The sequence below is a fragment of the Ammospiza nelsoni genome, chromosome 4, assembly GCF_027579445.1.
Source record: "Ammospiza nelsoni isolate bAmmNel1 chromosome 4, bAmmNel1.pri, whole genome shotgun sequence".
NCBI classification, from domain to species: Eukaryota; Metazoa; Chordata; class Aves; order Passeriformes; family Passerellidae; genus Ammospiza; species Ammospiza nelsoni.
The window spans coordinates 17898840-17926747 of NC_080636.1; the positions used below are offsets into that span (position 1 = coordinate 17898840).

The following is a 27908-nucleotide window of genomic DNA, read 5'->3' on the forward strand; positions in this document are numbered from 1 at the left end:
TATACTATGGTGTATGTTTTTTAAAGAGTCAAAGTTTTAAATAGTAATAGTTTAAATAGTTTAATCTGTTTTTTGGCTTTCTATATCACAATTATTTAATAGGCAGAAAGTGGTGCAACTGCTTACAAAAAACTTCTGAGGAGACTGGACTATATTACACGACAATACTTTTTAGTTTGGGGTTGGATTTTTTCCTTTTTCACTAGAACTTTATGCAGTTTAAATAGAAATGTTTGCCTTTCCAGTTCTCAGCACAGGGTCGACCTGTTCCTAGCAGTGATAAAACAAGTGACAAAACCTATTTCAACGGGATCAGAAGGTCAGCCACACAAAATTTAATCCTTCTTCAATTTCAAAACTTCAGAGATGCAGACAATAATCCGTAATGAAGTAGTATACTGTGAAATAAAGTACTCGGGCTCAATTCAAAGGAATTTCCAAAAACCGAAAAGGATTTATAGGTGTCCAAGGTGCAGAAGTCAGCCTGTCCCTGGGCAGCGCAGTGTTATCGGAAATCCAGCTCGGGAATCAAGGGCTGCGCTTTCTGCCCCTCACCCCCGGCCCTGGCGCTCTCCCTCCCCCGCAGCGCCGCTCGGGACTGAGGCGGAGCCACCCTCAGGCCCCGGGGCCCTCCCGCTCAGAGGAGACTCCTTCCCCTCATTTTATTTATTTATTTATTTCGTTCCGCTCGGGGAGGCGGTGCTGCGGGACGCGGAAGTGCGGCGGGAGCGCCGCAGCAGCCATGGCCGCCCCGCGCCTCCTGCTCCTGCCGCTGCTCCCGCTGCTCGCCCTCCTGCCGCGGGCCGCCGGCGACCTGCGCGCCTTCGTGGTGGCCCACAGCCACATGGACGTCGGCTGGGTGTACACGGTGCAGGTCGGCGGGGGCGCCGCACGGGCGGGGAGGGATCGCTGCGGCCGGGGCTGAGCCGCAGGCAGGGCTGCCCGGAGCCGCCTAACGGGGCCGGGCGCCGCCGCTCTGGACCGGCTCCCGGGGCGCGCAAATAAATCCTTGTCCGGTGCAGCTCCTGCCCCGAGTCCGGCCTGGTGTCTCCGCCGTCCCCTGGTGTTCGGGATCCTCCTTTGGAGGAGGCATGGTTAGCCTAGGAGCCGTGCCCTTGGGCTGTGGGTTTGTGTGCGCCTGTGTTCAGCAGGATGCTCCTGATTTTTTGGGTGGTTTTTTTCTTCTTAAGGAAAGTCTTAATTCTGTTTGATGGGGCTTTGATTATGTGGCAGATTTTCATGGTCTTTACGTTTATCTTGTTACAAAGCCAAAACCCTAGGAAAGCCTTCTGTCATTTCTTCAGAGAGGAGAGCAGGAGCCCAGGTCCTCGATGGCTGGGTGGGCTTGGAGCCTAGTGCCTCTGAACTAATTTTTGCTAAATATATGAAATGCAGAGCAAGATAAATCAGGTGGGGCCTGATACCTTTTACCTTTGTTAATCAAAATCCTAATCCTGAATTCTTCTTCATTACTATGAATTATTTTCCTTTATGTGTGAAAGATGCTGCAGATACTTCACTCATTAGAGAGAAATGACATTAGGCCTAACTAATGAAAAAGAGCTAGTGGCTCACCCACTATCTCTGCTGTGCATGTATTTTGTCTTCCCTTTTTAGGAAAGATGAGTGAATTTCTCCTTTAATACTTCAAACTCATACTCAGAAATTACGTAAGAGAACACAAAACTAAAACTTCAAATCCTTAGTTAAAATTTCACATTGTTTTAAGTATCTAATACTCTTGATTTCGAGAAACTCTTATGAGCCAATGGAAAAATAATTGAGGAAGAAATTATTTAGCTAAACCAAACAGTATCTTAAGCCATTCATCCTACACTCAAATTCTTTCCTTTTTCTAGTGGCATGAGCATTTTTACAATGGTGTGTTTCTGTTGTGGAAAGCAAGGGGCTAGGAATTTCTGAAGTCAATTTCTGATTTGGATTACCTCATCTCCTTGTTTCAAATGGTAATTTTCATGTTGGAAATTTACCTAAACTGAAACTCTGCATTCATGTTTTACATATCATGTCCATTAGTTTCTCAGTGGGGAGAGAGCTATATGTCAACCACTTTAGGATGTACATTTTGTGGTGCATCTTCTTAAGTACCCGTAGTTTAAGTAGGTAAGTGTTAACTATCCAATAACGTGCAGATAACTTTGTTACAAGGAAAGACAGACATCTCAGGAAATCCTAGGCTATTGTCTTTAGGCATTCTCTATCCCTTTAAAATTAAGTAAAAGCTGGAAGATGATCTGGTCAACAAAAGTTTTTTTGGTCAAGGTAAGTGTACAGAAAGTATCTCCTTGTGTGCACAACTTCAAAATTAACATGGTGGTGTTAATTTGATACCATATCATAGGATATAACACTGTGGTAGATTATTTGATGGGTACAGCTGTCAAATTTGCATTGCAATAAAGGTCTGTAGGCCTCATTCTGGAATAGAGGTGTTTTTAGGAGCAAGATAGGGTAGATGCATAAAATCTCACACTTTCTCTGTCAACAGTTGAACTCATTCTAAGATTCTTTTACCAGCTTGGTTTTACTCTATCCTAAAACATCAAGAAAAATAGAGTTATTTTTCATAATAGTATAATTTACAGTAGATGCATCACTGCATTGTACTGGTAATGCACAGCACAGAGTCACACTTGCTCTGAAGAAGCAATTCTGGTAACTCAGGCCGTCAAAAGAAGAGCTGGAATGGGAGAATGAAGTGTGCATGTGGGGTCTGTATGGTGCTGCAAAATACTGTCAGTGATTTAAGGTGAACACTGAGGAACAGAATAAGCCATTCCTAGTGTGTCCAAAAGATAGCTGATATTGGTGCTGGTCTTGGGAGAAGCTACACCTTGATCTAGTCAGGTGCCCAGTCAGGAGGATGTTTTCTGAAGCAGAAGGGCCAAAGGCTGTATGTAGACAGCACTCAATTTTTCTGAAGCTACAAGGCAAGTGTGCAGCAAATGTGAGGTTTTTGGTATCTCTCTTTTCAAGTCCAATGAGTGCTTAAAACAGCCCTTTTAATTTAGGTAAAACAGAGCTTATTTACTTTTTTTTTCTTTCAGGAAAGCATGCACGCTTACGCAGCAAATGTGTACACTACCGTTATAGAAGAGCTGATGAAAGGAAAACAGCGCAAATTTATTGCAGTGGAGCAGGAATTCTTTCGACTCTGGTGGGATATGGTAGCCACAGATACACAGAAGCAGCAGGTAAATTGCACTGGAGCTTCCTGCTAACAAAGAATTCACACTCTTTTCAGGGGATAAATAGGGGCAAAGTACCTTCACCATTTGCTTTTTACCCAGATCCTATGTAAGCTGCCTCTGAATCTAGTACTTACAGGACTTTAAAGGCAGTTGCAAGAGGTTAAACCCCAGCTATAGATTAGAGCAGTAGGAGGTAGTAACCTTTGCACTGAAGATTTTTTTACACTTTACATTTCTTGTTTCATGGCAACTTACTTATCTGGGGCCGTGCTACTTTGCGATGTGGGTGAACCTGAAACAGGCTGCACCAATATCCATTAAAACATCTGATACCTATCACTGCTCACAAGAAGGAACTTTTTGTTCTTTGCAGTTAAGTACTGCTCAAAAACCTGCCATTTGTAAGCACAGATAGTACTGCAAAGAAGTGACTGCACATTTAATGGCAGTGATTTTTTTTCTAGTAACGTCATTGTGGAGTTTTATTTGTCACTTCTTCTTTCCTCTGACATGAAAAAAACATGCTGAATCAAAGACTGGACTGATAGGCTAGCAGCTGGTTGTTTATTTTAGATCCTAAAATCAAAGGGTGTACAGGTGCAACTTCCCATGGGCACTTAGAAATCCATGGTCTGTTTTGTTACCAGGATCCTATCAACAGTTCTTTACATTTCAGTTTGTTTAAAGTTCTGGATGTTTGAAGCATTGTGCTAAAACCACACCTCTTGTCTGGTTTTCTTCACATAGTTCTTCACCATTCTGAATCTTCTGTTATGTTCTGTATTCAAATAACAGCCTGTGCACAGCTGATCTTTGCAGGAGAGATTTTGCTGGGTTTAGGCAGTTTACAGTGTTTGTAAACTCTGCCCATATTCACCTGTTGTAGGACAATTTCCTTGTGGGTTTGTTAAATTAGAAAACTGTACTGTAAGTGGGGAAGAAAACAGCATAGGAGCTGCTTTGTAGAGGGACAGGGAAGTGCTCCAACTTTCAAAAGTGAGTTGATGTTATTTCAAGTATGTTCTGCTGCTGTAAGCCAAATATGAAGTCAAGACCCATGTTTCTAATATCTATTCCTGCTATTATGTGGAATCCAGAATGATGTGTATCATGTTTGACCTTGGTAGTGCAAAATTAGTACCTATGAATCAGGCTTTACTTTCTTTGCCTAATTATTTGTAATTGTTGCTTTTATGCATTGTGTAGCCAGTTCTCTAGTTACTTTATAGTTTCTTCTCTCAAAATTAAAATATTTAAAACTAAATTCCTCTTAAACCTGTGTGTCTAACTTTGGAACTCTAATTTGCAGATAAATTATATGTTTTTAACATTAGCAAGTTTCAAATATTGGTCCCTGAAATTAGGTCACTCTGGTTACTGGCCTGCTTTTTCCACTTGAACTCTAGCATTAATGATTTTCTGTGGTATAGGCACTCTGGTTTTAATTTTCCTTTTTTTTTTTGTCATTTAGCAGTTTGCTTGGAATACAAGATGTAATTCTAGTGTTGTTTTGAAATGTCTAGGATTTAATTCTAGTGTTGGTTTGAAGCTTTGTATTGGAGCTATAGCATTAAAGACTAGTAAAAGGTACAGCCCGGGTGTCATAGTTGAGATGGTCACAATACAAAGCAACACACTCCATTTTCAGAAGGCTTCAAACCTGTTTTTATTCTAGCATGCATGTTTTTTATACATTCTTGCAACATAAGTTTACACTTTACTCATTGGTCATGAAAGATAAAGAAGGTGCTTATTGGAACAGACAGTTGCAGTTTTCTCTTATTTATCCTTCTTTCTTTCTTGATTTCTATGTCAACGACCTTGGTAGAAAAATCTTTCAGGGGTAAACATGGATCCTCTTCTCAAACTTCTCTCTGGCTCACAGAAGTTGCTGTAAAATATCTTCCACACCTGGATACAGAAGTTGTTTTTTCAATTCAGACAAGAGAATGTGTAAGAGTGAAATGCACTGCAGCAGTATTCAGCCTGATGGGAAACTTGTAGTTCTTAGCACGTGTTATTTACACTGAATTTTCTTGTGTGAACCATTCCTACCTCCTTAGTGTGGGTTGGTGTCTGGGTGCTTTAACTAGGGGAAAAAAAAGATGTATAGCCACTTCTGTCTGGTTTGTAGGCGTGAGTTGATGGTAGTATGGTCCCAAGGATCACAGATATGTTCTAACACCATAGCATTCTGCTGTTTATAGTACTACTGCTTCTGTTTCCTCCATTCCTCCTTCCTTTTGCCTCCTTCTGATCAGAAAAAGTGCTTCTCTTGTACAGATACTGTTTTATTTTCTTTTTTGGGGAGACAGAAGATTGGATATTACTTAAATAATTTGAATTATTTTTGTTGTTTTTCCAGCCACTCAGTGGTTCCACAAAACTTACATTAAAAACACATTTTTGTGGCCCCAAGTTTGGATCAGAGGTATATTTTGGTATTTGCCCCATCCAAGTGGGGAATAATAATTACAGATTCTTTTCATGTAGGTCAGGGCCAGTTCTGTGCTGACACCAGATATCAGTTATCTGGTCTCCCAGCATGCTAATCAGTCACCACAGTCGGCTGGAACTAATTTAGGAATGCTGAGCCCTGAAGCGTTTTCACAACATTGTGAAGGAGAGAAATGATTATAATCAAAATTGACAATCTGGCATCCTATCTGAGTAGACACTGAAGGTTCCTGGGAAAATAAACATAATAGCTCTAAAAATGGCATCCTACATGACGGATTTAAAAAAAAATGTTGAGGATTAAAATACGTATTTGCATAAACTTTACTTATTGGAAGTTTGAGATATCGCTGAATTTCTACAGTAACTAAAATAAAACCAGAAGACTCCTGATGCTTTTAGAAAGGGACATAGACTATTCCTTCCTCCCTCCAAGCACCACCCTCTCTTCATGTAGCATTTGCTGAAGGCTGTACTTGTCAGCATATCTGTTGTTTCTAGGAGTTGAAATTAAACTACCCCCTCCCCCACCAAGAAAAAAACAACCCCTCCCAAAAAAGCCACCATCAAAAGTTGAGCAGGTTGTAACATATTGAAATTTTTTAAACTAGGAAAAATACCAGAAATTGGGGTTATCAGTGGGTTATTCAGGCAGACAAACCTGTGGAATAACTATTTCTTAATAAAGCATTCTGTCAGTCACAAGTTGAGCAACTTGTCTGTGCCCCAAAGGCAAGATAGATGCATATGGAGCAAGATGTTTATGGCCATGGTGTGATGGCACTGTCTGTCTCCTGGATCCCAGAGATCTAGTTTCCAGTTAAAACCCTGAGTATTACTGCTTGCCTGGGGCTCCATTGCTGCTTGCAAGGAATTGCATATTGCTCCCTCATCGAGCCACCAAGTGCCTTCCCTAAGCCAAGCTGGATGCAGCAGGAGGAGGATTTTGGGAGAAGCATTAGCATCTTCTGGTTTAATCCTCCAGCTCTAGCTGCCTTGAGGCAGCATTTACAGGCTGCTGCCAGTGCAGTGTCTGGTGTTCAGGCAGTATAAAAAGGCACAGTAACAGCACCAAAAAGTCAATGTCTACTTGGCATCCTTTGTTCCTGTTACCTGGATAAATCAGTACACTGTGCAGCACATTGAAATCCTTTTTTTACTCTGTTACTCTCCTTTAGATAGCCTCAGTACAGACAGCCCTGGATCTCACTTTTATCGCACTTTTTCTCCTAGATGCCTTCTTGACAAATGTTGTGTCTAGGTAATGTGCTAGCAAATGAATTTGCAGCCTTTTTGGATAAGACTGAAATGATGCTTATGTTCTGTGTCTTAATTTCAATATCTTAGGTCCATCAGTTGCTTCAGGAGGGACGACTGGAATTTGTCATTGGAGGGCAAGTGATGCATGATGAAGCTGTGACACTAATTGATGATCAGATTATACAGTTGACGGGTATGGGTATTTGCATTTAACTTTTATTTTTCATTGTAATGACCTTGGAGGCTTTTTTTTGTTTTCATTTTTTCCCCTCCAAAATTGCTATTAATTTCTGACTTCTTAAGAACTAATTAAAGTGTTTCTTATTTTTACTAGCCAAAGTGTTATTTGTATAAAAATTGTTGCTTAAACAAAACACATTAGTTTTGACATGACAGTTCTGCAGCAGGCACAAAGGTTACCAAAAGCTGGTTTGTCAGGTAGAAACTTGTTTGGAGCAGAGGCCTTTTGTGTGTGTATCTGTGTGTTTGAGAGCAAAGTTCCTGGGAAGACAGTAATGGTGAAATTGAGGGTATGAAACACTCCTCAAGAAAATACGTGGTAGCAATTCAGAGTGTGGGGAAGTATTGTTTAGGCAAGGTCTTCTACAGAAAGGGGCACTGGGAATGTCACTGAAGTCAGATAAAATTAGTTGAAATTCTTCTTTGATGAAGAAACCCTCATTTGTAATCATTGTCATTTTCTGTTAGAAAATATTTCCAAGAGATGCACTATTTGCCATTTTAATCTTCTAACTTTTTCATTTAACATTTGTATGTTACACCTGTCCATCTGATGGTTCAAAAAGTGTTTTAGTACATGGGTTTGTTTGCATTGGTCAGTGCAAACAGAAACAGGGTAACTGATGCCACCTCTGTGCTAGAGATGTCTGCTCTATGCCAGGAGGAAGGGGATGTGTTAGCACCAGCTGCCATGGCTTATGGAAACTGTGCCAGGGCTGTGGTGTTTCTACATGGGACCCCAAAGGGACAGAAAACACTGCTGTTATTTCTGCATCTGACTGCACAGCACCACTGGCCCTGCTCCTTGTCTGTGTTTATCAGGAGCTCAGGATTAGCAGCTGCTTCTGCACCTCAGTACACTCTGGCCGAGAGGAGGACAGGATATGAACTTTTTTTCTCTCATCTGACTCCCATGTTTAAAGGTTTCTTTATGGGCTTTAAAGCACTGACCCTAGGACTTCTTAAATAAAATATTAAAATGATTGAAGAGTCTTTTTGTTAAACACAAACACAGCTTTTCTATACATTGTAGTTAGCTGAAAAAGACATTCTCTCTAATTTAACATTTCATTCTGTGTAAACATAATCTTTATTTTTAAAAAACAAATTTCAGTTTTGGTAATTTATTAACCAGGAACAAAAGTATTAATGTATTTCAAAATTCTCATTTGTTTGTCCTGAGCCATCTATTCAGTTTGAGTACAAACAAAGAAAATTGATTATGTGGAGTTCAAGTTGAGAGGACAAAGCCAGTGCAGACATTAGTGGTCTAGATTTCATGTCTTCTATTGTCTGTCCAGAATTCCAGTGTTTTGGAGAAGCCTAGAAAACCGTTTCAAATATGTCTCTATCAGAATACTGAAACACATTGTGAATATTTTAGCTAGGGAAGATATTAACCATGGGAAAGATGAAGTGGAAAGAGGCCTTGCAGCCTCACTTATTCAAATGTGCTATTAAAATTTGAAATAGAGTTATTCCAGGGAAGATATGATTGTATTTTCAGATATTTCTGAGCATAATTCTATAACTATAAAATAATGATCTGCAATTTCTTTTTCCTTTTTTTGCTTTTTTTTTTTTTAATGATGAGTATCCAAGTGCAATATACCTGAGTTCCAAATAAAATCTACTGCTTTCCTGGTAGTTTTTCTTTGATTCAAATGATTTTTCTGGGTTCATGCTGTTGTCTGGGCTTTCCTAGTTCGGGTTTCTTTCTTCAAAACTCATTTCTATATTAGTAACATTAGTAACTCAATTAGTAACATTACTTGTAAATAACATCAAGTATCGAGTTCACTATTAACCTTTGTCTTTTTTAGTTTCATATGACTGATAATCATATTCATGCTAGTTTTGTTTAGTGGATGACTTGCTTCCCTGTCCCTTTGTCATTAATATGAGACTAAAATTTTCTGAGAATGGGTTTTATGGTTTTTAAGCAAACTTAAACTTAGCCCCAGGTTGTTGTTTTCATGCAGACTCCAACCTGGCTATTAGCTTTAACCTAATCTGTAGCTATGTACTTTTTCTGAGACCTGTCTCTAATCATAATTCTTTTTTGTTGTAATCTTTCATAATGTCAATAAGTTATACTTGGCATAACAATGTAAACATTTTCAGTATGAAACTATTTGGTGTGAATGAATAAATTCCCAAAACTTTGAATGCTTTGGGAAACAGCAACAAGAAGCCCTTGAAGGATACTTCAAGTGCTTACCTGTATCGCAATATGCCTATTAGATTTACAAAGTTAACTTTAGAAGTGTTCCTAACCTAAACAAATTTTGCTTTGCAGAAGGTCATGGGTTTTTGTATGAAACTTTTGGCTTCAGGCCTCAGTTTTCTTGGCATGTTGATCCTTTTGGAGCTTCAGCTACAACACCAACTCTTTTTGCTCTGGCTGGTTTCAATGCTCATCTTATTTCTCGTATTGACTATGATCTGAAGGCTGACATGCAGAAAAACAAGGTAAAAATACCCTTAGGAATGCAGCCCTTGCTGGCCTCTACTTACAGTAATCTAAACTATGACATTAAGATAAGAATCTCTGTCATCTGGGCAAGAAAATGTTGATATTTCTTGTTGAAATGGGACGTGCTGATTGCATATGATAATGGTGAAACATATTAAATCTGTGTTATACAGTCAATTAATGTCTTCATGACTTCTGGTCAGTGATAAAATGTAATCTAGCTTGAAGAAGGCACCACATTTGGGCAAATAGGCAAGTCTAAAAGGTCACTGAATTAGGAGTGTTTGAGGCAGAGACATCCAGGACTTCCAGCTTTCCCTGAGAGAATCTTGTATCTGTTGGGTTTTATGTGAGCAGGTTTTTTTGTAACCTTTGGGCACAGTGTTGTCAGGCTTGGGACATATTTTGTGCCTGTAAAATTAATGATACTAGGTCAGTTAAAGTGGCAGCTAGTCATGGTTTTGCTGAATTCAGGTTTTCTTTCATGTTCTGCCATCTCTTGCAGTGTCCCATACACAATAAATGCTTTTCATATCACTGTGCTGGACCCTGATCTGTCATCAGTTTTGCTCACTACATTATGAGAAAATATGGGGCTTTCACCACTGTGTTCTGGGCACTAGGCAGTTTTTATGAATCTTGGATAAAACTCAAGTGTCTCTGAAGAAAACAGAATTCATGTTGAATTTAGTGAAGCCTGGACCAACCACCTTGTGTTTGTAATGGTTTGCAGTTCTTTCTGTTAAAATCTTTTATGACCTTTTGACAATCTTTGCCCAGCTATTTTTTTTCTGGCCCTTAAGAATCTCAAGGCTTCCAAAACAGTAATAGAATTTAAACATTAGCATCAGTTAAACGTTGATTTCCACTGACTACAGTGCAGTCAGATTACATCTGGATCTTTTCTAGCTTATAGATGTTCAGCTTCTATTGAAACAGCTGAGGTGTAATGGCTGTGATAAGCCAGGCTTATCTCTGGATTTTAATGTGCTGGCACTGTGCTGCCTCCTCTCCTTCTGCATCGATTCTAATGGAAAGAGGCACTGATGTGGCCTCCTGTATATAGTGTGGGACCTTGCCTGGGGTACCACTGGCATTGGCTCTTCAGAAAAAACACTTAAAAGTATTACAAGTGGTGGAAGGGAAGATGGGAATTCTGAAGTCTTAAGTTGTTAATTATGTATTTCTGTGAATGCCATCAAGGGTAATGGTTTCTTACATTTTTTGTTTTCCAGAAGCTTCAGTTTGTATGGCAGGGCTCTCCTTCCTTATCTGCAAGACAGGAGATCTTCACCCATGTTATGGATCAGTACAGCTACTGCACTCCATCACAATTACCTTTTTCAAACAGGTCCAAAGATTTCCCAAATATCCAGAAATGTTGACTTTGGAGAGTTTATCTTATTGGGGTTTAAGCATTTTCTTTGACTGTTTTCTTTCAATAGTATCCTGCTGCTTTCTCCTGACCTGTGGTAGGTCAAGGAGATGTCTAGACTCTGTAGGTCTGAGTAAGGGTTATTAAGCATCCTCAGCTTTCCACCACAATAAAGAAGTTTGCTCAGTACCTAACAGTTGAATTCTCAAAAGTGACACTTGGTACTGACAGGCATTAAAAATACCTCTAAATATTGACAGACTTGTTTTCTTACACCAGGAGGCTTGAAACATAGGTATGGCTTTCATCTACTTATTATACAGTGACTTACTTACAATGTCAGTTTTGATTAAAAAAAATAGAATAAAAATGTGGAACAAATTAATTACTGTAAATAGAAAGTGTCCAAAGCAGAACTGGGGTCTTTTTTCTCTGCCTGGAAGTAAAGATTTGAAAGCTCCAGGAAGCTCAGTAGGGAATTGGCTATTGCTAATTGATTTTCTATGGGAGATTTTCAGCATTATCTTGAGCTGAGGTTGTGTGTATTGTCCCGGTAGAAACTAGAGCAACAAAAAATTGCCATTAATTTTGTGAAGAAATTTGAGAACTTATGAAAAATTTATTTTGCTTACTGGCTTATCCAGTAAAATACTCTTTGAAAACCAAGTCTACTTGGGGGAACATCCTCATTGTTACAAAGCTTGCTGGTTTGTTCTATGGTTTCTTCATTGGATGCCAGCAAGCAGCAGTGACTTGAAAAGTTGCAGTGTTGAAAGAAAACTGGAGACTCTTCTCCCTACCTCCATCCCCAAATAAATACTTAAACCTAAATGGTAGCAATGAATATAAACTGATTTTTTTGCCTCTTATTCCCATTTTATACCAGCACCGTTTGATGTGTTTTTCGCAGTTGAGTAAATCCTGTTTACAGCTTACTGCTTTCTACTTCTCCTTAGGTCAGGATTTTTTTGGAATGGATTTGCAACTTTCCCAGATCCACCAAAAGATGGTATTTATCCAAACATGAGTCTCCCTGTCACAGATGCCAACCTCCACCTGTATGCACAAACCATGGTGGCAAACATCAAGCAGAGAGCAGACTGGTTCCGGACAGGGGACGTCTTGTGGCCATGGGTGAGTGCCTGGTCAGTGTTTGCTTTAGGAGAGACAGGTACACACCAGAGTGTAAGTGGATGGTTCTTGCTGCAGCAGGTACTGTAGAAATGCTGGTACAAACCACGTGACATGAAGTGTTTTTCTAATAATTGTGGTCTAAATGACTGTCTAGTGATGATATTTAAAATTTCCTTGTATAGCCTACCAGTTGTCTATCAAGTCTTCCACCCTACTCAAGATAGAAAAAAAGTGACAAAACTGTAAAATAACCTCTTGCATAACTATATATTACAGTATTGCTTCTTTTTTTTACCCCTTGCTTTGTCTATTTAAATGATCTTTTTTCTTAACTAACTTAGCCCAACATAACTCGGTGTTAACAAAATTATAGCATTATAGGAAAGTGTGTGACACTTAGGTAGACATGGTCTTTCCTAACAGATGCATAATAATTTTCTTTTAGAGTCTTTGTATTTTAGCTAGAGCCATAGGCAAGCATATCCCAGTTTGGTCATCCAAACACTTTCTTCAGCAATATGCTGTGTTAATTACATCCTGCATGTACATATAGCACTGATGTGCTGTTTTCAAGTTCTTAGGAAAGAATAACTTTGCCTAAACTGAATGTACAGTCTGGTTTCTAATTCTGATGGATGCTTCTGGTCTCATAATTACAATATTAGATTATGTGTGTTCTTTATGGACTATTTCCCCACAATATCTGTTGTTACAAAGAAAAACTTTTTCTGACTGATGAGTCACTGATTTGTTTTTCTCCTGTGTTTATGACACTGTTGCTTGTATTGAATTTATTATTTTTGTAGAGAGTGAGAAGTAGAATATAATACTCAATAGTTGTGCTGTAGTGAAAATTGTGCTGGAATGAGAAGTTTTTAACAGTACAAATAAACCCCTAACTTCTAGATGCAAGCCCACAATTTTGCTGTAATGTAAGAAAAGTTATGGGTTTCTGTGCTTGTGATAATGGTATGTAAAAGACTAGAAAGAATATATGTTTCTAAAACTCTGTGCATTTTCATGATTTTTTCATAATTACAGACAATCTGTGCGAATAACCCTGCCCAGTCTTGGTAGTTTTGTAACTAGTATCAGTTATATGGGCAGTCAAAATCAAAATAAATACTCCTGGAACATAGACTAGTGTTAAAAATGATCCTCCCTAATTGTCTGACCAAAGTGATTTGGATGTTCTGTGTTTGGAATTTCAGGGCTGTGACAAACAGTTCTTTAATGCATCTGTTCAGTACTCTAACATGGACCTGTTGGTGGATTATATTAACAAGCATTCTGCTGAGTTTGGAGTGACTGTCCAGTATGCCACTGTCAGTGATTACTTCCAAGCAGTCTATAGCAGGAATCTTACATGGGAAATTCGGGACTCTCAAGACTTTCTTCCATATTCAACAGGTAATGAAGTTCACAGTGCCTAATATCTGCCTCAAATGTGTACATATGTAAAATTTTAATAAGGGAAAATGAGCAATAAAGAAGAAAAATGCCTCCTGGTAAGATTTGCTCACTCTATGAGGTGTCATCAACAGACTAGGTCATCCCAACTTAGTTGTGTAAAAAAGGTGGATGTGTGGCCAAATAGAAAAATGTCTCATTTTTACTGTTTAAAAGAACTGGATTATGCATAGCTTAGACCAGAGGTGGAAAATGTGATGTGGAGTGATCTGTGAATGTCTGGAGGAACTACAGGTAACCAAGGGGCCAAGGCAATCTGAAAACTCTTGGGGTAGTTCTGTGTTACTACAGTGGAAGGGGGTTCCCACAGTAAAACAGTCAATATTGAGGATTTGATGTCCACACTCTAAGTAATTGCAGGAAATTTATAATTAAGTCATATATGGCCTCAGCTCTCTTCACAGAGAGCAGCAGGCACAAGTTCTCCAAGGATTTTTCCTGGGAAAGGCAGTGAGAAGTTCAGAGAAGAAGAGAAAACAATTCTTATCTCTATTCACTGCTCCTGTTGTTTTGCACATGTGGAATGTGTTATGGAGATCGTTTACCCAAAGTGAATTGTTAATTGGACACCAGTGAAGGTTGTTGTGATTCCTTGACCCATTGGGTCAAAACTGTGTCCTGGCTGTCTCAGACACTCACAGGCTTTTCTTTAGTATCTCTTTTATTATAGTATTCTTTAGTATTCTTCATATGTTTTTAGTATGTAATTTAGTATAGTATTAGTGTAATATATTATAGCTTAATAAAGCAATTGTTCAGCCTTCCTAATCAGGGAGTCAGAACACATTATTCCCTGGCTGGGGGATTGCCTGTTTCTACTATAGCCATATAGACTTGAATGCCCATTAATGCTTATTGCATCCATCAGGAATCCAGTTTTTGAGCTCCAAATCCAATCTTTTCTATAAACTAAAGCATATAAGGTAAGGATGGCCTGATCCAAACAAAATACTAATGTAGATGAACCCCTAAAGTCTCCTTTTTCATTAAAGTAAACAGTTTGAAATTCTGGGGTGGGAAAGAATTCTCTTACAACTGAAGTCTAAACAAGTAAAAATATGGTCAGTATTTCTGAAATTTTGTAATACAGTGTTACAAAATTTCTTTGCAGCTCCTTGTTGCTTACATGCTGCACTGACTTAGCTTTTCAAGCAGAGCTGAAAAGTACTAGAAAAGTAGAAAAAAAAATCATGGTATACCCAACATCCCTTTAATTCTTTTCCCCAATAAATTTACCCTTTTAGACCTCATATCAAAGTATGCAGAGAGAAGACACAGCCAATTTCTCAATTTCTAAACTCATCAATTTATTTTATTACCTGGTTTATTATTCAAATCCCATTGATTTCATTAAAACACCTTTCTGTATAATTGTAGCTACCACTGCTCCATCACATTTTTGGCTGTGTACATCTATTTCAGACTGTTCTGTAATGTGTCTGTTAACTTTTCAATGAATAAAAATAACCATTACTTCCTGTGAATCATGGCATGGGCTGATCCCTGACTCCCTCACCTCCCTCTAGGGATTGTACCTAACACTTACTGATAAAAGCATTGCCAGTTCTAACTGCTAATATCCTTTCACATCTGGGCTCTTTCTTTTATCTTTTGGCATAATTTACCTGCAGGATTCAATTGTTATTAGCTTGCATAATAGCAGCACCTTCAGAGTTCCAGCTGGGTGCCCACACAGAGATGTAGTTTTTTCCCCAAATGACTTTGTGTGCCTGGCAATTGCAGTATAGATTTGAGTGCACTTTCTCCCACATGCTGTTTTGCTTCTTGATGATTAATCCTCTCTTATTCTTGCTATGCCCTTTTTTTGTGAGTCACATATTGGGCTCAGTGTCACTTATGATATATGGAAACTCAAGTTTTAAGTCCCAGATAAGTATTTCCTTCTGCTCTGCATTCATTGTACTGTGCTGATACATATAGGTGGTTCTTCTGCTTGTAATGTCTAAAGCTAAAATTGAAACTTCTAGCACCTTTCAGTCCAAAAATAAGTTTTTTGAGCAAAAGATCCTATTTTCTAATAGGCAATCTAATTTGCCTTTGATTTTGGGCTGATAGCAGATTATTACACTTGCATGTATGCTCTTTGGAAAACACTTTCTGCAACTTCTTTTTGTAAAACCTATATATCACTAGTGTATTTTAAAAGAAATTTCCCCCCAAAAAAACACACACTCCCACCCCTAAGGACAGTTTTGAAGGCTTTAAAAACAAATACTTGTTTTCCTATTTCACTCTGTGGGCTACTGAAACATTAACACAAATACAATGTTGAAATACTTTCCAGTAACCACTTGAGGGCATCTTTTGATGTAGTTTGAAGTGCTGCAGTAGTTTGGAGTCATTACATCACTACTCCAGTTTGAAGAAATAAATCCCTTTGACTGAAAGGTTGAAATTTAGTGTGTGTATGAAGCAATTACCATAGATTATAATGTATTTTATTAACAACTAATAATAATATATGCTTCAGTGAAACTTCAAAAATTCTTTTGTGCAGATCCACAAGGAAGAAATTTCCATAAACACAGGTTAACTTGGTTGCTACTGTCTTTGTATCAAACTTGCATGTTACTAGGCCTGTAGGAGAGATGATAGTTTTTCAAAATGCATGTTCCTGGCTGAGTTTCTTTGTATGCTTTGTGACCTTTCTACCTTGATGGCTGCTGTGTAAATACCCAGTAGGATTCATGTAAGAAGCTGAACAGTTGTAGTAGTAGTGGTAGTAGTAGTAGTAGGATAACTGAAGTGGTGTTTTGATGTGCATTGGATCTGTTCCTCTCTAAACAGAGCCCTTCCAAGCATGGACTGGGTTTTATACTTCTCGGAGCACGTTAAAAGGAATTGCAAGGAGAGCAAGTTCATTGCTTTATGCTGGAGAATCCTTTTTCACACAGTATGTCCAGAAACACCCAGAAGGTTCTATTTGCAAATGTAAAGCCCTAAAGCAACTTCAGAGTCTTAGATGGGCAGTTTCAGAGGTAAGGATTGATTTATTTTCTGCTTTGAATGAAATTGTTTATTTTCCAAATGAAAAGTTCACATAGGCATTTCACCTGGATTGTCTCAAAGTTGCTTTTATATTTTTGGAAATAACTTCCCCCCACTTTTGCAAGCCATAAGTAGAAATAAAGCCATTTTTCAAAAAAAACTGTCTTTCTCAAAAAAACTGAAGCATGACTTCAGCCTCTTAACCATGCATCATGGTTACTGGCAAATGTTTTCTTCAACCAGTGAAAGAGTATGTGGTTTCAAACTTTGCATATGAAGTTCCTTGTCTTGGTGTTAGTTTTGTTATTTACAAACTTGTTCTTAAAAGTAAACAAAAAACAAAAATGGAACTAATTTAAAATTACTGATAATCTCTACTTCTGCAATTTAGAACAGGAAGGACAGATTTGTTTCTCTGAAGTTCAGCAGTTAAGTGATTAGCCTTGTATCATTACCATTTGCAGTCCTCAGTACTTTTGCTGTTAATAATTATTTGGTTTGCTAAGTTGATGACCAGATCTAAGTATGAAATGAAAAACCTGTCTTGTTACAGTATATTTGCTGCATTCTTGGTTTTTGTAACTTGTTTGGTTTTTGCCTCTGAATGTAGCTGTTATCTCTTATTGTGTGTAAGACGTTTCGTTGACTATCATGTTAACACAAATGCAAACCTGAAGTTGTCATTCTTTCAAATTACTTTGCACCTTTCAAATTACTTTTAAATACAAGGTCCAGCACCATGATGGTATAACAGGCACAGAGTCTCCCAAGGTGAAGGACATGTACATGAATAACCTGATGTATGGAATGCTCAACGTGAAGAAGCTAATGGCTTCCATAATCTTTGATATCAACAATGCAAAGAAGAATGGAGAGGTCTATTCTTCTGTTTACACTAAAGACTCAGGAGAACCAGGTACTTTTTGCACAGCTTTTTCAATTTTGAAGCTACCTTTTGAAAGCTATCATGTTTTCCTCCAAAATAATCAACATATGGTATACATCTAATTTCTGTGAACCATGGCTAGAAAATTGTATTTGCCTTCTGAGACCCAGGATTTCTCAGCTAATGTTAGACAGAACTCTACCTCAGTGCATTTATTAGACCTGGCTCTCAGTTTCAGACTTCAGTGTAATACAAGGAAGAGGTGCTGGGTCAGAGTAGTCACTAAGCTAACTTTACTCTGCAACAGAGCATTACATGATAAGGACCACAGTCAGAGTCAAGAAATGTTCTTGCTATAATGTACTGCCAGCTTGTGTAAAAAAGTGTAAAAGGATTTTTAAGAAGTTTGTTCTAAATACTGTGCACTCCCTTTTATCTGACTTTGGAAACTTTTTAAACAGTCAGATGTAAGCAGTGCCGTGGGCTGTGCAACAGACCCATTTGGATTTTTACTGGGCTGTTTTTAAATGAGGCTTCTCATTTGATCTCCTGTATAACTCTGATAAAGTTAATACTGCATGACAATGAGTTCTAAGCAGCTTATCTTCACTAAATGCATTTACATTCAACTCAGGTGTCATTTTCTGAATACATGGTTTTTTTTGATTGGGCAGAGAATAGAAGAATAAAGCAGAAGAGGTTTTAATGAAGGACTGTAAAAAATTTTCCTTTTTTCAATCATGAAGTTTTACTGCAGGGTTTTATGTTAAAATTTTGTAAGATAGTTGTACCTAGACAGATTTCCTAAATACATTTTAATACCACATTTTAAAAATACATAATGTAGTGACTGCAAGTTTTGTTTGTTTGCACAAAGGTGCTGCAGATGTTGACCTGTATGTGGTTGTCTATAACCCACTGGCATGGAACATCACTACCTTTGTCACAGTTTCTGTCAGCAGTGAGGCAATGAGTGTGTATGATGAGCTGGGACGTTCTGTGCCAGCACAGGTACTTCCACTTTGTTTCTTTCTGTTACTTTGTTCTCATTTGTCAGTTTTTATTGACTGGATTCTACCTCCTGTTGAAGTGGAATTTTCCTACTTGTCCTTCAAGGGTTGTTTTTGCTTGTCTGTTGTCTCAACAGAGACTTTTTTTACTCTCTACAAGGACTTGCTGCTCTTGTAGTGTGTTTGTCCTTTGCATGTCTGTGTGACCTGGTGCTTCTTACCTTATTTTTATATCTGTGAAAAAACACTGTTTCAAAGAAATACTTTTATGTTGAAGCACTGCCTTACAGTTGACAGCCCTGTTTGAACAATTGACAGATTGCCTTGGGGAGGGAGTAGAAGAGAATTAAGAAATGTAGGTCTTAGAAACTGGTGTCAGTCAGCTGCCATTTGGTGGCTCATTCTGTCACAGCCAAGCTCCAAGACACAGCCAGCTGTTCCAGGGGAGAGAAGAGAAGTGGCCCCAAGTGAGAGCTGGTACTGGCCTTTCTCAGGAGCATCTCCTGTACAGAATGCATCATCATCACTGGCTTGATAAATCTCCAGGAATGCTTCCTGCACATGAGGCCTGAAGAGGCCTGACACAATTGCAGATGCTCCCCTCTGTCCCTGAGATGCCAGATAGCTCAGCAGATTCTGCCCGCTGCAGTTTCTGTGACCTGTGGCTTACCACTGTGGCCATGCACGAAGGCACATTGTAGTCAGTAGTGAGGCACAGCAGCTGTCCCTTGTTCCTGCACATGTGGTGCCATGAGACCACACTGCCTTTATCTGCAAACCATCAGTCTCTGTGGCTTGGCACGTGGTCATGCTGCGCCAGAAAGGCTCAGCTTAATCCAAGTTCACCAGGCTCCCAATTAAAAGCAGCGTGGATCTACATTATAATTTAGAATTATAAGAATGGCATGTTTAAAAACTTATTAAAGTAGAAGCTATTTTTTTATAATTTAGGGCTTACAGCACATGAGGGTAATTGCCTTGCTAATTAATTTTCTGTAATGAAGCATTTTTGTGTATGCTATTATACAGGTTCAAAGCTCCGTGGAGTCCCAGTCTACCTATGACCTGTATATTCTAGTTGCAATAAGTGGTCTGAGCTACAGAAAATACAGTATTAAACCCTTGGATGGTCAGCAGGCTGCCTTTGTTGGGAGCTCAGTCAAGTACAAACGGAGAGACCTGGCTGGTGCAGGGCAGCAAAGGCAGCAGTTGTTTCCTGTGGTTAACAGCTGCTACCAGATCGTGTTTGACCAAAACACAAACCTGATGCACAGCATTACTGACAGGTGAGACTGCCTGCTTCTTTCAGTAAACACGAGATAAAATGTTTAGCTGTATAAATTTATATGCTAGATGAAGTGATTTCAGATTTTTTTAAAACAATCCATAAAAATAAGTGCAAGGATTTGTATTATGTGTCTTAATTCCAAGACTCAACAAAATGTTCTTTATGGTCTTTAAAGTTCTTTTTTATCCCCACTTCACATGCCCTCTTTTTACAGGACACTTCAGCACTAGCACAGGCATGATTCCCTACTAGTTCTGTGATGTTGCCCTGTTTAACTTTGCAGTTGGTCTGAGATGACATATCATAGTAATAACTAGTATATCAGCAGAGTTCCAGTGTACTTTAGACCAAAATAGGGTTGTGAATGTGCATTTTTATTAAAAATTAGTAAAAAGCACATACACTATGGCTGCACAATGAGCCTTAAGTGATAAAGTAAGGGCTTACTCACACTAAGTAGTGTTTTGCAAGTCCCATATCACTCTTTCTGTAGTAGAAAGCTACAAAGCTCTTCGAAAGGAAACTTTTAATTAAGGAATTTTCATTTAATCAGGTAGGAAAAATGGAAGAATTATCAAGATTTAGGTGAGATTTGAGGTTTTCAGGTGTTCTCTCTCAGCTGATGCAAATTGGCCCAATTTCTTCAGCTTCAGTGCAGTTGTGCTGCATTTTGCCTGCTCAGGATTCAGATTGTCACCTATTATATACTGATGGAATATTTGACCCCTTTTACACTGGCATGGTGATGGCTAGATCTCTTTCACCTTTGAAGTTTTGTTCATAATTCTGCCTCCTAGAGCAAGAACTTGTTGTCCAGTATCATTAAAATCATCTTTAGAAGTATAGCTGGACCTTAACTAAGAGCCCTGGAGTAAGTATTTTCTCAGAGTGCCTCCAGATCATAACTGCCTCCAGATTCTATGAGAAATATAGTGTGGAAGAACAAAAATCTAAATTCAGATTCCAGTTTTTCCATCCTGTTCTGGCAAGCAGCAAGAACTGGAATTCAGCATGCAGGGGAAATTAAATACTCACTTTCTTCACAAGCCTTCAGACAAGCTCAAAATGCTTGAGTTTCGCAAGGTTTGCACTGGGATAATGGGAAAGAATGAGGTCTCACAGGTCAGAATGGGAGGAAAGGTTGAAAAAAATTGGGATCTTCAATTGGGAAGCCCTTTACATTCAACTGCAACAGTTAGAAGTTCTAGATCCTGCCCCTGCACTGAAAGTGCCTCATAAGAGAAGTAGTAGAAAACACTTGGATATTCTCCTCAGTTAATACAAATGATGGGTAGCTACATTAACATGAGATAAAATGTTTAGCTGTATAAATTTATATGCTAGATGAAGTGATTTTTCCTGTTTTCACAGCAAGTTGCCAAAAGCAGAGCAGGTAGCTGAGAGCAGCATCTTAAATTGCCTTCAAATGACTTTCTAAAAATTGTGATAATAAGTCAAGAATAGCAAACTGTAAGCTTCAGTGGAGAGAGGAGGAGATGCAGTAGGTAGTGAGTGATGGTAAATGTTGATATCCTGTTGATTTCATTGTTACCAGTGTTAGACATGAAAACTTGCATCATGCTGATTTTACCTAGCTACAAAGTTCAGTGAACCTAATTATTCAGTGGAGCAGTGCAGTGTACCTCATTCCTGTGAGATGGGTAGTTTTAATCCTGGAGCCACTCTGGCATCAAAACAGTGACATAATATAGATGATGTTTAATCTTAAGATGTTTCTCTTCTACAAAAATAGAAAATTACACAGAAACTCCATTTGCTTACAAACTGACATGTATCTTAATGGGAAGCACTTTAGTTCTTTGCTGTCCTCATTTATTCAGTCTCACAAAATCAATCCACTGTGAAGAAAGTTTTTTTTGTCCTTACATTTCCTGCCTCGTTCCTGTTGCTGTTCAGCTTTGCATTTATCATGTACAAAATGTGTTTGTAAGTTATATAATTTTTACTCTTCTCAGGGAGACCAACCAGACTGTCCAGTTCACCCAGGAGTTCCTTGAGTACCACGTAAATGGAGACACCAAGAAAGGACCCATTTCAGATAACTACTTGTTTGCTCCAAATACATCAGCTGTTCCAGTATCAAAAGCAGTGGTGTTGGAAGTGATGTCTGGAAGCTTGATGACAGAGATCAGGCAGTATTTCTACAGGTACAGCACCATTACAGCTTCACTGGAATGTTAGGATATGTATGAGGTTACTTCTGTACAGTTACCCCTAAACAGTGAGCTCTGTACTGTTTAGGATTTAGACAAAAGAACTATTATACATCTGCTGAATGTGCTGCTGAGGAAGCACCTTTTGTAAATCACAGAATTAGAAGTGTAAGTGTAAATCATAGTGTTAGAAGGACTGTGAAGATCCAGTTCCAAACCCTCTGCAGGGACACCATCTCTAGACCAGGTTCATCAAAGCCCCATCCAACCTTCAGGGCCAGAGCCAGAGCCTTCAGCACCTCCAGGAATGGAGCATACACAGTTTCTCTGTGACTGTCCCACTACCCTCAGAGCAAGGACTTGCTTTCTAACATCTTATCTAAACCTACTCTTTTTAAGTTTAAAGCCATTTCCCTTTTCCTGTCGCTACATGCCCTCGTCAAAAGTGCCTCTCCAGCTCCCCTGTAGGTCCCCTTCAGGCACTGGAAGGCTGCCCTAAGATCTCTCCAGAGCCTTCTCTTCTCCAGGCTGAGCAATCTTAAACTGTCTTCATAGGAGAGTGCTCCAGACCTCTGATCATCTTTGTAGCCCTCCTCTGGACTCATTCCAGCAGGTCCTTGTGCTTCCCACGTTGATGGCCCCAGAGCTGGATTCTCTGGGTAGGGTCACATGAGGGGGAAGCAGAGGGACAGAATGACCCCCTTGACCTGCTGGCTGTGCTGCTTTGGAGGCAGCCCTGGACAGGTTTGGGTTTCTGGGCTGTGAGCACACATTTGCCAGCTCACGTTGAGTTCCTTATTAGTCAACTCCCCCAGTTCCTTCTCTCCCGGGCTGCTCTCCAGCGCTGCTCTGCCCAGCTTGTGTTTGTGCTTGGTATTGCCCTGACACAGGTGCAGGACCTTGCACTTGGTGTTGTTGAACTTCCTGAGGTTCGCATGGGCCCACTTCTGAAGCAAATACTGCTGCAGGAGGGAGGGATGGATGTGGAGGTTGTTTAGGGTGATCCTTTGTGGTGCATTTTTTAATGCAACTTCTGTTGAGAAGCTGGTTCTATACAACTCAATGAGTATTGCTGCTAATATCTTACATGGATGGAAATTGGACATAATGATACATTTTCATAACTGTGAATATCTATCTTGAAAGCAAATCAGAGAATGGAGGAATGAATCTTTTATAAGGTCACTCTGACCCCTGATGAACTAACTGTTCTCTGTCGTAAAATTGTATCAGTCTATAAATCCTTCACCCCCTTTTAAATCTGGTTGTTTGGTTGAAGTCTTTTGCTTTTCATGGCATTGCTCAAGGATTGTAGTTAAGGACCTTTGGAAAGTAGTGTGGAATTCTTGCATCAAAGCTTATGTCACCCAGATTGAAAAAAATGCATCTATTCTGTACAATGTAAATATGTTGCTTAGAGAGTCATAATAATTTTTAGATTTGTTGTTAATTTTGAGACAACAGCATTTGAGTCCTCATTTGTAATCAAATGAGGAATCCTCCTGACACTTGAAATGTGAAGGAAACTTACAGGATATCACTTACTCTGGTTGAATATCTGTATATTTGAAAGTTAAATTGAAATTAAAAATAACTGTACTTCAAATAAATAGAAAATGGGTAAGAAAGTTGTCTGTGTAGGGTGACATCATGAGTGCCTTGCAAGTTGTGTCATAACCAGTCAAGTGCTTCACCTTATAAACTCTGCATCCTTCCTCTCATTTTTGCAGCAATATTACCTCTCAGGACTATATTTATGCAGTGTACACCAGGCTGTATTCAGTCCCAGAAGGCTACGATGGGAAGCTGCTCTGCCGTAGGATAGAGCAAGAATACAGTGTTGGGCCTTTGGAATTCAATCGTGAAGCAATCTTGAGAACAAGCACAAGTTTGAACACCAAACAAGTTCTCTACACTGACAACAATGGGTATCAGATGCAGAAAAGACCATTCAAGGCATATGTAAATAACACAGTGGCTCGGGTAGGCACTAAGGTGTAATCCAGAGTCAGCTGTGTCTTATCTGTGCTCTCTGTTACTGTTTCCTGTGTTAATATTATCTCTGCATGGTTTACTGTGTGGTTACAGAACTATTACCCTATGGTCCAGACTGCCTACATAGAAGATGACAGCACAAGGCTGATGCTGCTTGCAGAAAGAGCTCATGGTGTGTCAAGTCAAGGGAATGGACAAGTTGAGGTAAAGTTTGAATTTGTGTTTCTTTTTCTAGGTGGGCATAATTTCATGGCTGCTTACTTCAATGTAAGTAAAGCCTGATGGCTCATTCCTGAGGATTGCTCATTCCTCATTCCTGTGACATTTACCTTCCCAATACAGGTGATGCTACACAGGAGACTGTGGAACAACCTTGAGTGGGACCTGAACAACAATCTCACTTTGAATGACTCTTCAGTGGTTCGCCCTGTAATCTGGCTTATTTTAGGGAGCAAGGCTGTCACCAACACTTTGTATCGGACAAGTGGCCTGGCATTAGAGCATAGGCCAGTAGTGATGTTTGGAGCATTATCAGGTAATCATTCAGTCCCCTGCACTGCCTTTAGCATCTGAATGGCTTGTTTATGTTGCTTTCATTTATGCTGTTGAGTTTTTAAATGCAGGCTTCAAGCCTCCTGTGAGGCAAAGTTAGCATGTAGTGAGTTAGGAGACAGATTTAGAGACTGCTAATTACTTTGCATTAATTTCAAACATGGATGTTGTCCAAATAGATGTAATGTTTCTCTTGTTATATAATTATCTCTACTTTGAGAGGAAAATAAATTTTAAAGCATGTAATGAGAACAAAGTGTTCACACAGGGAATTAGTGCAAAGTAGGTAGTGCACCATATATCAGCTTCCTGGATGCTGAGTCCTTAATGGCCATTTTTGGGTTATTCTTTTAAAAATATTTTTTTGTCTTATCTAAACTGAAGCGTGGTATTGAAATAGCAATTTCAAACTGAAGTGAAATTTGTTTTATGGAAAGCTCTGATACAGTTTTCTAGCAGTTAAAATCATGCTGCTTTCTGCTTAGTATCTTGGAAGGCCTTGGAGGAGAAGGCATATCATCTACTTTGCCTCTGCCTTGGTAGAATAAGCAAAAAGCCCTTTACCCTTCCACAGTGCCCTAGCCAGGCTTGTGTGTGTGATGGATGTTTAATGTCTGTTTTGTTTTATTTTGCATAAAGGAGAAGATAAACCAAAGCTACCCAGACAACTTCAGGAGAATTCAGTCCATGATTTGCCTGTAACTGTGCCACCTAATCTTCATCTCCAGACCCTGAGCATTCCAGGGTGGAGGTACAGCTCTAATCATGCAGAACAGGTCCACAGCATCCACATGGGTAGGTGCCTTCCAAAAGGTGGCTGGATGTTACACTTAAATAAGCTGGTTTTCTTTTTTCTCTGTTCTCTGTGGCTAGTATTTTTATTTATTCAAAGCATTAAATTCCTCAATCAAGGAATTGTGCTGTATTATTTCTCTGCCCAAGTAGTAAAATATTTCTCCTGCGTGAGTTTGTTATGCCTGTTAGTGACATTCCTGTCAAAGTGGGAGCTGGCTATTTGCTGATATTAGTCCTCTTGCTAATTTAAAAAAAAATAGGAACTAAGTTCAAATGATGGGAGTTAAAAGTTTAAAAAAATTAAAGTTTAAAACTTGGGTTTAATTTTAAAGTAAGAAAATATATGCATTTTAATTTCTTTTGAAGGTGAACAGAAGCAAGGTGATCCAGATTTCAGTCGTGTCCTGCTGAGAATTAGACACTTGTATGAAGTTGGAGAGGATCCTGTGCTGTCTCAGCCTGTGGTGGTAGATCTAAAGGTAAATGTAACCCTTCTAAAGGTAAAAGTAACCCACCAAGTGAGGTGTTTTTATTCCAGAGAGAAATGGTTGGGGAATGCCACATCCTGTGTACTATGAAGTATACAAAAGATGAATATAAATGTGTTAGTAGAACTTTACCTCAGAGGGAAGTGAACCTTTTTTTTTCTTACTTGGCTTTGCAACACAGAAGCCATCACTGCAGATGGAGTTGCCATAGGCACAGCATGAAGATCTGCTAAATGTGGGGTAGGACTGGTTCTGCTGAGCTGTTGGTAGTGTAACACTTCCTGCAGTACCTTAACCAGTGCACAGAGTAGGATTCTGTTTTGTTGATTCTTTAGTTATTGAAAATTTTACCTGTAATTAAAGAAACTTGGACAGGATTAAAAGAAAACTTTTTTTCTCTACAGTTTATTTCTGTGAGTTGTTCAAACTTTGTCACTTCCATCATGTACTCCGTTTTTTTTCAGTTTCATGTTTATTTGATCTTTCCTATGGAAATAGATAACTTTATACTCCATGGCAGGGGTTTATTACTTCTACATGATAGAAACATGGGAAACAATGTGTAGAATTCTCTGGTTTAGACAAAAGGGGAGTGTGAGTTTCAGCCCTTTTAATAGACTCTGTACTGCAATGCAGAGGAAGCTTTCAGCACCTCAGCTTCTTGGTGTGAAACCTGGTGAATCTGAATTTGCCCTTGTGCTGCACAACCTTGCAGATTTTCAAAGTCTCTCTGCTCCAATTAACAGGCCAATGCTAGAGTTGAAAATTCTTTCTGGTCTTACTGTGTGCTAGGCTGGTGAGTTGATACTCTTGTCTATGAACCCTCCTTTGATTTCTGGTGTTCTCTTTACTCAGTCTTTGCTGAAGGGATTGGGATCAGTGGTGGCAGTGGAGGAGCGATCCCTCACAGGCACCTGGGATGTGAACACTTTGGAGCGCTGGAAATGGAAGACTGCACAATATCCAGGCAAAAGTAGGTGGATTAAGGTGCTTGGTGTCCATTGACTGTTCAAGCTTGATGATTAGTCTAGTTAAAAATATTTTTTAAAATTGTAAGATTAGAAATGTTTTGTATGACAGGCCTGGTACCTGTCACAGCCTGCAGGTAGGAACATTCCCTGCAAGCTAAGATTCCCTGCAAGGACCAGACTGTTGTATTTATCTGGTAGCTTGTTTTGCCTAGAGGTGTTAAAAAGCTTGGAATCTTTCTGGAGTTTTCTTTGTCCAGATGGAAGTGGCTACTTTATGAATTCACACTTGTGACACAGATTGATTTTGTCAGATGCTGATGAGTTGTGTTTCTCTAAGTTGAAGCCTGTGCTGCAGAAAAACACAGCTGCAGTAAAAAATCTCTGCTGTAATCAGCTTAAAGGACTCTATGGATATGATTCAAGTTAGAGCTGACACTCAGATCCAATGCTGTGGGTGACCTCATTTTATTTCTCATTCCAGTTAGCTGCTTGGACAATGTCCTTACTGTCACTTGCATACATATTGTGCCTTGTAAAAAGCTTGCAGAGGTTTTGGAATGGGCTGGGTGAGAGTTTAGAGCTCTATTTGACCTGCAGCTCTGAGCTTGCTTGCTCTTTATTCATGATGAAGAAAAGGTGCATGACTGGAAAAGTCATTTCACATTTTCTGTGAGTCAGTGTGTGAAAAGAAGAGAAATTGTTGTATATTTTAATATTATGAATGAGTACATCTTGGGCTCTATAATACTTTGAGTTCTAGGGAGGAGAAGCTGCTCACACACTAGTTTTAGGGAAGGGATGAGTTAAAACTGATGTGATAGAACAACATGTCCACTTGCGTAAAGCTGCTTTAATAAATTACCAATGCTTTTGTGTTTTACAGGGTTCTTCAACAGCACAGAGACCTCAGAAGACTTTACAGTAACTGTTCACCCAAAGGAAATAAGGACTTTCTTTGTATACTTTCAGGTTCAATAATGTTTGATGATGTATTTCAGGTGGATATGTAATATCTTTGAAATTTCGTTTCAAGATACAAGTGATAATCTTGAAAAACATCCTATTGCTGTTAATGAAAGAAAAATTAATTTTGAAATAAACTTTGAATTTAATTGA

The 27908-nt window shown here is 39.1% G+C and overlaps 1 protein-coding gene across 1 annotated transcript; it reads left to right on the forward strand.

Moving 5' to 3' along the window:
* Nucleotides 1-717: 717 nt before the first annotated feature.
* Nucleotides 718-27908, forward strand: MAN2B2 (mannosidase alpha class 2B member 2). Its single transcript, XM_059470155.1, has 19 exons — nucleotides 718-874; nucleotides 3069-3215; nucleotides 7017-7122; nucleotides 9469-9641; nucleotides 10881-10996; nucleotides 11977-12154; nucleotides 13366-13564; nucleotides 16433-16623; nucleotides 17363-17549; nucleotides 18397-18530; nucleotides 19559-19815; nucleotides 21794-21985; nucleotides 23722-23974; nucleotides 24080-24190; nucleotides 24329-24521; nucleotides 25178-25333; nucleotides 25700-25812; nucleotides 26677-26794; nucleotides 27676-27908. Exons 1-19 carry the CDS (start codon nucleotides 743-745, stop codon nucleotides 27768-27770), a joined length of 3051 nt encoding a protein of 1016 aa, XP_059326138.1. The 5' UTR covers nucleotides 718-742; the 3' UTR covers nucleotides 27771-27908.